Source organism: Nicotiana attenuata, unplaced genomic scaffold (genome assembly GCF_001879085.1).
Source record: "Nicotiana attenuata strain UT unplaced genomic scaffold, NIATTr2, whole genome shotgun sequence".
NCBI lineage: Eukaryota > Viridiplantae > Streptophyta > Magnoliopsida > Solanales > Solanaceae > Nicotiana > Nicotiana attenuata.
Genome location: NW_017671768.1, coordinates 188,475 through 199,759, shown reverse-complemented (window position 1 = coordinate 199,759; position 11,285 = coordinate 188,475). Strand labels below are relative to the sequence as shown.

Sequence of the window (11,285 nt, the reverse complement as noted above, 5' to 3'; positions counted from 1 at the left end):
TACTAACGACAAAAAATATGTAAAAACTCATAACCACCCATAAAATTAGTAAGTCGTGGAGTTCTCTCGTTTGACAAGGACCATTGCAAAATTCTGAGCTGAACAATGGTATTATTCTTCCAAATGTATCTTATCCCAATAGGATAGTGCAAATTCCAAGTCCAAAAACCTCGTCTCACCAGTACAAGTAGCTCAACCGACAAGTCACACCAAAAGCCACATGGAACCTCACACATTGCGGTCCGTACACCAAACCAGTAATAACTCAGATATGACAAATAATAGTAATAGGGTCAAATAAGAAAGCTACCAAGCAAGTTTAACAGGTAGGGCAATATTGAACAAATCCTTATGAACTATTTCAACAAAGTAGAAGCAAAACACACGAAATAAGCATAAAGAATCACATCTCATCATAGTATTATTGTGGCGTGAAATCTGATCCCATACACTACCGTTGCACTATGCAACCCGATCCAATCATATTAATTCACTTGGGGATACCCATCGAGCCAAATGCTCGTGCTCACTAAACACATGTGCATCAACATTAAGCACAATAGAGAGTATAAATACAACTAGGTAAGATGAATAAGCATAATACACTACGAGAAAGATAAGCAGAGCTGAGATGAAATAAGCAAATCAACAACAAGATCCATCTCGCGCATATACTTCCACAACTCCATGAATTCACAATAAGAGGAAAGTGTTCAAGATATCAAATCAAATGGCACGCATCACCCTTCGTGCATTTATCTCATCCTCACCAAGCGTATGCATGTATGTCAAATCAAATGGCACAACAACATCCTTCCTGCATTTACTCATCCTCACCAAGTTTATGCATAACAGTACCAACCAGGCAGAAGGAATACCAATAATAGCAACAGCGAAGTAGAAAGTACACAGATAATAGTAACAAATAAGGCAGAAGCATATGGATAACAGTAACAGACAAGGTAGGAGGCATAGAAATAATGATGGCGAATAAGGTAGGAGAACATAGATTTCAATAACTAACAAGGTAGAAAATTTAGGTAAAACAACGACAAATGAACGAAGACATAGATGTAAATATAACAAACAAGAAAGAAAGCATGAAAGTAACAATAATAAACAAATAGAAAGCATGGATAGAACAATAACAAATAAGGTAGAAGGCAAAGACATAACAACAACAAATAAGGTAGAAGGCAAAGACTTAACAACAACAAGAAGCATACAAAGCATAGGTGCAATAATAACAACTCAGGATAAAGGCATAAATATATACGTAAGGGAAAGATAAGACAATATAATACATGTCTCTCATCCTCGCCTGCACGGAAACACCCTTCATGCAATGAAATCTCGTCCTCATATTATAATGTAAAAATAATTGCACGGCATCACCCTTCATGATTTTATTCTCATCCTCACATAATATAAAAATAATTGCACGGCATCATCCTTCGTGCTTTTACTCTCATCTTCAAATTATGATATAAAATAAGCACGGAAATACCCTTCGTGAATAAATCACTCTTCCTCACAAGTACGGAAATACTCTTTGTGCAATTCACTCTTCCTCACCCAAGCATATATACATCAACAACAAGCAAGGTAGGAAGCATGGATAACATCAAGAAGAGTAATTAAGCAAAATACACCACATGAATGACAATCACAACTTTTGAACCAAAAAACAAATCAGTAAACTTCAAGAACCCCATTGTTCAAGTATCTCAACAAAGCTCAGACATGATCTTCAACATAAGTATGAAACCCAAGTATCTCAAGAATAACGGAAATAGACTTGTATTCGTGATTTAAGTATAGTTACGATCGAATTTAGCACATCAATAGTCTCACAAAGAGTCCATCATATATAATCAAGTTGTAATAAGCTGAAGCATGGTCTCTAGCATGGATATTTGCGCTCAGATTATTATGAAAATCAAGTAAAACATAAGGCAAGAAAATCACAAGGTTCAACAAGGCACAAAGAATCACATAATCTACCCCGAGCATGGATAACCCTAGCCATGCATATACGCTCGTCACCTCGCATATGCATTACCCCTGCATATAGAAAATAATATCTTTTATTAGGAAAAATTCCCTCAACAAAGCTAGACAAGACACTTACCTCATTCCGGAATAATTTTCACAATCCAATATTATCTTTTTTTAAAATACTCCTCAAAATGATTAAAACCTTGTCAAATATCATGTAAGGAAGTCAAACAATGCTAAAGGAAACATCTTCAATCAATAAATGTTCAGTATTTGCCAAAATTCCAAAAGTCAATAAAAAGTCAATCGGGGCCAACATGGTCTAAATGCGAAATCAAGATCAAATCCGAATGACCCATAATCCCACGAGTCCAAATATATAATTTATTTCGAAATTCGACCTCAATTTTAAGTCTAAATCTCTATTTTACAAAATTTCTAAATTCTACCAAAACCTAATTTCTAGCCTATGAAATCTTAGATTTGATAATGAAAATTTTACAAATGTGATGCACTGATTGCAAATGTGAACCGAGGACCATCGCAAATGCAAATTGGCTTCGCAAAAGCAAGGTTATCCAATGTCCCAACGTCTCAAATGCGACAAATCAATCGCAATTGTGGAGGCCACCCCGTCGCAAAAGTGAAGCTGCCCAGCCCCCTCCAGCATCGCTAATGCGAGCATGATCTCGCAAATGTGAGGCTCGCATTTGCGAACAGTACCACGCAAATGAGAGAATTGCAAGCTTCCAAACCAGAATTTCTCATATATGCAAAAATGTTCCGCAACCAATTAGAAACTCACCCGAGCCCCTCGGGCTCCAGTTCGAACATTCACACAAGTATATTAACATCTTACAAACTCGCTCGTGAACTTAATTTATCAAAACAACATCAAAATGCAAGAATTGATCATCAAAACTCAAGATTTTCAACTTCAAAACTCAATTTTCTAATTATTCACATAACACGCTGAAATGGTCTCGAGACTCCAACCAAACATGCGTAAAAATCCAAAATCATCATACGAACCTACCGAAATCATCAAAACACTATTCGATGTCGTTTACCAAAAACGTAGACCGTTGTCAACTCTAGCCATATTTAAAGTCAAAAATCTCATTTTCTTCAACTTTCACATTTAAATTTTTTTTAAAATCAACACGAACCACACATTCAAGTCATAAATCATTAAATTAAGCTACGAAAAAGTCACGAAACACAAAAAAAAAAAAAAAAAAAAAAAAAAAAAAAAAAAACTAGTACTCAAATCAACTGATCGAATCATTACCATCATACCTTATCTTTGTGCTACCTGTTTACATGCCACTTTCCCAGCTGTCACAATTTTGTTTGGGGATATAAAGGTAGGAGTCTCATTCAACGTTTTATACATTCATCACAAAGTTTTACTTTGTTCTATTTCAACCAAACACCTCAACAATTCGCTTCAGTTTTAACACTTCTATCCAAATTTTATTTATAAAACCAACTCCAGCACTTAAAAGTGCTTCTAAGCGCCTGTGCTCACAAGTCACTTTTTTTAACTAATCCAAATGGGCTCAAAGGAAAAGCATGATTCAGGACAAAAGTGAAGGTGTATTCTCTAACATTATCAAGGGGAAAAAAAGATTCTGCAAAAAATACAATATTATCATGGTTATCGTATTTTATTTTCAGTATATAACAAGATAGTCAAACACAGAATATCAAAAATCTTAAAAACTCTGACGGGATCGACAAGAAAAAGGAGCCAGGTGCAAGATAGACCCACGTATAGATCCATCAACTTCTTCAACAAACATGATGTTATTGAGCATTACAAAAGCATATTGTTACAAGAAGGGCATTAACTCTTAACTCATAACAGAGAAAACAGTACAATGAGTCCATTTCTACATCAAATCCCATCACAATCTTGTTACACATCAAGGAATAAACCAGCGCAAAGTGCGTCGAAATACATGAGGACTACAGAGCAACTTCTCATTCTTCGGCTGCACTTGCAGCACTTAGATCCACATTGAGGTCCAAAACCTGAAGAAAGCAATTGAGTCATCTCGGTTAGGTCCTCCACGTAAAATAAATACATCTTTTACCAAGGGATGGGAAGACAAGAAATGGAAGGTAATAATGAATGCTAACTGAAGTATTGTGCAGGCTATTCAGATACAGAAGCTCCGCCTTTGTATCTTTCTACCTAGAGTCACATCGCACCTCACAAACCCAAGCATTGGGCATAAAAAGATTTAATAAGCCATCAATCATAAGTTGCTAAGATAAAAAAAAAACATTCAAGATCAAAAAGAAACTCTATACCAGCATCACATAATGCATGCTTCTCATAATTGAGATTTGGAAGGGGGGGAAGGAAAAAGAAGGGAAAGGGAGCAATTTTGTTGTTACATAAGTAATTAGGGATGCCATTAAAAACCCTCAATCTATGAATCTATTATCAGAACTGAACCTTAACCTTACTTGATATAGCAATTTGTCATACCCTGTCAGAAACAGACCTATTCATCAAGGATTCAGCTACAGTATTCAGCAGCACTCCCTTTAACTTATTCAACTTATTTGCCCAATTATCAACAACTATGGAACTCCAGAACAAAGGGAAAGTTATACATGTATGAACATTGCTACTGCAGCCAATTCTCCCCGGCTCCCACACATAAATGAGGGACGAACATGTCAATACTCATTTTGGGACCGACAGTCTGGCTACCATCAAATTATTAGAAAACAATTCCAATGATGATACGTCCTCTCTTTCTCAGGTATCAGTAACAAAATACAGTGCAAGACCTAAATTTCAATCAATTAGAGTTATTGTTTCTTTCAAATAAGGAAGCAATTAGAGTTGGGGATACGAGAGCTGAGGCTAAACTACTTTCCATGAACAGCGATCCCTTCTCAATACTACGTGAATTCTGCATGACATCAAGAAAAGATATGAAAGTGTACTGAACTAGCAGAGAGGAGTGTCACCAAATGAATCAAGTTTCTGCAAAGTACTATGTCCTCCCCCGCCCTCCCAACCGACAAAGAGTTTAAAAAAATTAGGAAAGAAAAGAAATGACAAACTAATTTATCATACTATATTCTGTTGATCTACCAAAATTAGCATTCAATTACTGAAATCTTTTCCTTTTTTCTTTTTACTAAGAGATAGGTAAGAAGATAAATGCTCAGCAATAGGACATGAAAAATGATGCAGAATGTCAAAAAGGATGGGCAGAGAGCGAAGGGTTGACCATCTTTAACAAGTTCAGTGTTTTCCAGAATATGCTAAAACATACCTTTCCAGTTATCAAGGTATACATATTGAGCACATCATCAACAGTCGACTCAAAGTGAGTTGTGGGATCATAGCTCTGTTCAAACAGAAAACCGGACATGTCATGCTAGGTAGACTTTATGACAATCAGATTCAGAAGTGACTCAAAGAGACTCACAGTTGAAATAAAACAGTTATCTAATGAGGGCTCATTGACAGGTTCAAATCTGTCATATGCTTCAAAGAAGATCTCATCAACTTGTCCTAGAAGATCAATGCCAGGCTTGAGTTCACTCTCTGGATTATCAGTTTCTGCCTCTGTTGAGACAAATGCAATGAATTTGCCCTTTGGAGCAACATTATGAGTGTAAGAACAACAGAACAGGTACCTGAATATCCAAATATTCAAGCATGAGTAAGAAGATCCCACTTATTTCCAAAATATTAAGTTTTCTTTACAAACCAAGTCAGAAGAACAAACGTTTTCAAGGATGAATAGCTTCTGTAGGAGCATAACAACAACAACAACAACAACAACAACAACCCCAGTGGAGTTCCACAAGTGGGGTCTAGCTTCTCTAGGAGCATAATAAGTAGAAATAGTAGTAGCACTAATGCCAATCAGCAATAAGATCATCTCTCAGACCTGCTAATTTTCCTTTTCTTTCTGATGATCGAGAAATCCGTCTAGGGCCAACCCTTAGGACCAACCGCTGCCTTCGAACTCGGGAATATTGCGCCCGCCACTCTACCCTTCTCCACTTAAATATCAGGCTTAGTTCACAGGGCAGCTCGAACCTATGACCTAAGTCGCAAGTCCCTCAACCTTTGCCACTTGAACTAAGCCCTAGGGGCTCTCGCGGATCTACTAATCATTAAGCATAATGTTTATGATTCTTTGCATTAGTTGTTTGTTCACTGCTAAACCAGAACTCCCAAGCAATGATTCATTGCTTGTAGAATGTCTGTTGATACAATAACTAGTTGCAGCGCGGATTTATAATCCATGTTTCTACTACTCGAGGAAGCTGATTACAGTTGGTAAAGATCAACAATGCACAAAAGCTGGTTATTCTCCACGTCTCTGACCATCATTCTATGCAGTTCTAGACATTGAATAACAAATACAATAAATACTTGAAATCAACTCAACAAATACGCTAGTGATGTGCTGTCTATCAAGAAGTGTCTGCACAATCACATTCCCCCCACTAGTACCTAAAGAGAATCCAATTGCAAATAGATAACTTTGCATTGAAATTTGAAACCTAAGAAAGCGGAAGAGCCATTTCCAGGATCCATTTATAAATGAATCAACCATGTCAAGCTCAGCCAAATTACCATTTTACTTATAATGGCATAGAAAACATATCGATTCCAGCAACAATCTATGCAAAGATGGAATGGTATTACAAGGGCAGAACAGTTAAGAAAAGGAATGTGCCTAAGCCAAGTAACTCCCTCGCTTCTTTTTTTTTTTTTTTTTAGGGGGGGGGGGGGGGGGGGGTTCTTGGGACTTTAGACACTTGCCCAAAATAAATGCAATGGGAAGAATCTAATCACCCACCCCCACCACTGATAATAAATAAAAGAAACGAAAGAAGACATCAAGTTAAGGGAATCAGTCATAAAAAATAATATAAGCTTTGAAATGTAAAAGTAAAACAGTATCACAATGTAAGAGAACGAACTTAGAAAATTTAGTCATGGAAAATTGGAGTGCATCGCTATGATACTTAAGGTCTTCCAAATGTCGAAAACTATAAGTCACATAACATAATATATCAGATAGAGAGCGAGTGAAAGAAAGTCATGGCAAACGTTGCATATATATTAAATTGTGAGATCAGTATAGTTAGAATAAAGAAATTAAAAGGCAATTAGTCGTCATACATCCTATAGGATAAATTTAATAAAAATTGTTCTAATCTAAATTTAATAAAAACTGTTCTTTTCTAATAAATATTTAAAAAAACATCTTTTTTTTATTTAATGAAAATTGCTCACTCAGCCAGGGCAAGATAAAATGTTACGACTTTAAGCTGAATAAAGTTTACCTAGTAAAATGAAGATTATCATTGATACGTGTGGATTTCTATGCTATGTCTGTAATTTCTTTACTTGGTGACAAAATAAAATGTTTAATTACCAAAAAAATGAATATTATCCGTGCAATAGTACACCAGCTATCAAGAAGGATCAAACAGGTCTAATGACTGAGCTAAATTTTGTTTCAAGAGTAAGCTTTGGTTTCTAATCATTTGTTTAGCTTTTAGCTCTCCCCTGAGACTAAAAACAAAATAAATTATTTGCAAGATACTGGAGAAAAACTTACATATCAGATTTACGGCCCAATTGTTTTTGGGGTAAGATAATTTGCACCGAGTGAGAATCATTGGTATTAGGAATTGGGTGGCTCATTATTGCAATAGCTCTTGCAACTTTTCCAACCTTTCTAACCTGCAATAAATGCCTTGGGTTTATTAATTTATCGAAACCACTTTAAATGATTAAGCCAGACATCCCAATAGTAAGTAGTTTGACATCTCCTAAGCTACATTGTCCACGCGTTCATTGTGATATACATGGACAATGGCCTTTTCTAAAATTTCATTAAGCACCAAATTGGTGTAAAATTTATGTCCGAGACGTCTACGTGACTCTACTTGAGTCATCCATTATCTTCCAAGTTCACCAAGTTTGACCAACCTCCTGTACAACATGGTATTTTCTCCTTGTACTGAGAATGGCCAAATGGAATGCTAAAAAAGACATGCTGGCTATATTATATTTAAGAAGTCACTAAAATTATCAGCTCAGAGCATTTATTACCTTGTTGGTCAAGTAAGAAGGATCACATACAACTTTCTTGCACTTAGCTGTCTCTCCTTCTGAAGTTACACCACAAACCTTTCCTTCTTCATCAAACTCTACCTGGAATTTGAGGAGACATTCTTTTGAGGGCAAAAAATCAAAGACATCTTTTATACACAGCCAATACAGAAATATAAACTGTACCTTGCATTCAGGTTTATTCAACATATAGGTGCCACCATACACAGCACTAAGTCGAGCAAATGCCTAAGTTAAGCAAAAGATACACCAAATAGAAATGATTCAATCAAGGAAAAAAAAAAGTTCAAGACACTTTTTTAAGATGATGGAGGATGACTAATAATAAGAAAAGCAGAAAATACAAAATTTAATGAGGAACTCAAGGTAGTACCTGGGGAAGCTCTCCTAATCCGTATAAAGGGTAGATATAAGGTGATCCTCCTTGAAAACGTGCAAGAGACTCAGCATACAGCTGTCACATTACATGGAACAAAAGTTCAGACATAAGCACATGGAATTTTAAATACCACTGGCTTAAGAATTCAAAGGAGGAACAATTTGATTCACCTTCATTCTCTTCACTGTATCCAGCGCAGGTTCATCTAAGTAGCGGTCATCTCTGTGTAGTGCCAATGCATGACCAATGAAGTCCATAGTGTTGTCATCAAGACCATATTTTCTGATAAAATAAAGAAATATCATAAGCAGCAGAATGTGGGGGTTTACAAATAAATTACAATATATTATAGGCAAAGCTGACGAGCACTTTTTGATGCCAACTTCTACAAATTGACAATTTCAGAACATTAAAAGATCATTAAAGAAAACACATGAGAGATTAAATATTAGGAATTCAACAATTTCTAATCTTTTAACCATCAGATCATCTCACCACTACAGAAGCATGTTAGAAAAATAAGGCCCATTTTGGTCTAGCGGTAAGAGTCCAGCTCGTGATATGTGAATTAGGCGCAGTCACAAGTTCAGCCCTGCAGCAGACAAAAGTCTGGTGTTTACGTGGAGAAGGGTAGAAGTGCAGGTCAATTATCCATTGAATTTCGAACCATGCGCCAGCATTGGATTTCTCGGTTAAATAAAAGAGGACCTTGGACCTAACTCAACTCCAATAACTAGCTCATGAAGTGACGATTCTCAAAACCATATTAAGGTGACAATAACCAATTTCCTCAACTAATGTGAAAGCATAAGACAAATCAGACATTTTACAGGCACCTACAGTTAATTCTACTCACTAGTTTCCTTTTTTTTAGATAACAAAATTGTACTCACCACTTTCTTCTCACAAGCTCTTAATAAACAGGAACAAAAGATACAAAATCTAAGACAATTTAACAACGATTATCTCAGACATGAAAGGCCTCAACTAATATATCGGAAGAAATAAGGAAGTTCGGGAGCTTACTCTATAAGCTCTCTTGTTGTCACTCTTGTTAGATCCATCCCCTCATGTGTCTTAGGATCACTCTCATTATAATTCTGAACATAGATAAAGAATTTCCGTGCACGGCGTTTCTCAAAAATGCCCATTAAAGGAGATTTAAGTGCCTCCATATCTGTGGCAGGCACCTTGTGGACCTACTCATCAAGTAAATGAGAACTGTAGGTTAGATAAATGAATAGTCTTGAAACTAAAAGCTGACATCTCACGACAACACCAAAAGAATGAAAACAAGTGTACCTTTCCTTTACTATACACAAAGCTTCCATCAACCGCTTTGAAGTACAAATATTTTGTAACATCGGTGTGGATTAGAACTCGTACAAGTGCACCATTAGCCATAATGAACTGCTCCAACCATTAAGTTAGAACACCAGTACATAATCAAGAGCTTTCCATCAAGCAGATAGTCAAAAGAGGAAGAGGAAAACCTTAGGGATCATGTCGACATTATAATCCCTGCTCGAACCCAATTGAGGTGGAGGCTTGTCACTCCCCCTGAACCTCTTCCAGAGCTGAAAGCCGAAAACTCCATCAGACACATGTCCAAAACAGAAACACGATTTGTAAATAATTAGAGGACCTTTACCTGCACAAGATAGAGGGATGTTGATTCTCCTCCATAGTAGTCATTCCTGTCCATGTGCAGAACCTATTTACATGGAAGTAGCAGTAATTACTGAGACAATTCAAGTAAAACAGGATAGCAAGCATATCTCACGAGAAGAAAAAAGAAAAAAAAAGACATCAAGATAAAGAAAAGGATAAATTGCTCTAGTTGATAGTATCTCCCCTTGCTTTTTTTGTACAGACAGGAGACTTAGTTGATCATAGATATTGGCATCATCCATTGACATGTACATTTTATGATATTTCTACCTCACGCATAAACAACTAAGATCAATTGAGACAAATTCACAACATTCGCAAAAGAGATACAGCAATCTTATAAGAAATTTTACCTCGCAAAGGCTTCAATATAGCATAAGGATAGGTGGATAGTCAATTGTATGATTTGAATTGCGTAATGCTTTTAAGGCATTATTGTTCTTGTTGTTGTTATCTTTTATGAGATAGAGGCTAGCTTCGGGGGTTTTATGCGATAAGAATATGCCGCCTAGAATTAAGGGTAAATTCTACAGGGTGGTGGTTAGACCGGCTATGTTGTATGGAGCTGAGTGTTGGCCCGTCAAGAAGTCCCATGTCCAGAAGATGAGCATGGCTAAAATGAGGATGTTGAGATGGATGTGTGGACATACCAAGAAAGACAAGATCAGGAATGAAGTTATTAGGGACAAGGTGGGAGTGGCATCAGTGGAAGCCAAGTTGCGTGAATCGAGACTGCGAATGGTTTGGGCATGTGAGAAGGAGAGACATAGATGCCCCGGTTAGGAGGTGTGAGAGATTGACCATGGCGGGCTTGAGGAAGCGCAGGGGTAGGCCAAAGAAGTATTGGGGAGAGGTGATTAGACAGGACATGTCGGTGCTTCACCTAATCGAGGACATGACTAGCAATAGGAAGGTGTGGAGGTCAAGAATTAAGATGGTGGGTTGACAGGTAGTTTTGCGTTTCTCCTAGGTTACCAGTAGTACTAGTAATATTCTTGTTATTGGTTGAAAGTTACTTCCTTTTAGTTTGTTATTATATCTGGTACTTAGCAATCGCGTCCACTGTTTTTGAAAATTGCTCTCCCTCATCTGTCTTTCTCCCCC

General features: G+C 36.8%; 1 protein-coding gene across 1 annotated transcript in view; it reads right to left on the bottom strand.

The window, feature by feature from the left end:
- Positions 1-3,734: 3,734 nt before the first annotated feature.
- Positions 3,735-11,285, bottom strand: part of LOC109210117 (guanosine nucleotide diphosphate dissociation inhibitor 2) — an 8,390-nt gene continuing 839 nt past the window's right edge. The window contains exons 2-13 of the mRNA XM_019373487.1: positions 10,162-10,224; positions 10,004-10,087; positions 9,813-9,920; positions 9,537-9,709; positions 8,681-8,792; positions 8,505-8,585; positions 8,297-8,359; positions 8,111-8,212; positions 7,614-7,738; positions 5,457-5,667; positions 5,301-5,375; positions 3,735-4,035 (exon numbers count right to left, since the gene is read on the bottom strand). Coding sequence (XP_019229032.1) covers positions 3,985-4,035; positions 5,301-5,375; positions 5,457-5,667; positions 7,614-7,738; positions 8,111-8,212; positions 8,297-8,359; positions 8,505-8,585; positions 8,681-8,792; positions 9,537-9,709; positions 9,813-9,920; positions 10,004-10,087; positions 10,162-10,224 — 1,248 coding nt within the window. The 3' untranslated portion in view covers positions 3,735-3,984. The remainder of the gene's footprint in view (positions 4,036-5,300; positions 5,376-5,456; positions 5,668-7,613; positions 7,739-8,110; positions 8,213-8,296; positions 8,360-8,504; positions 8,586-8,680; positions 8,793-9,536; positions 9,710-9,812; positions 9,921-10,003; positions 10,088-10,161; positions 10,225-11,285) is intronic.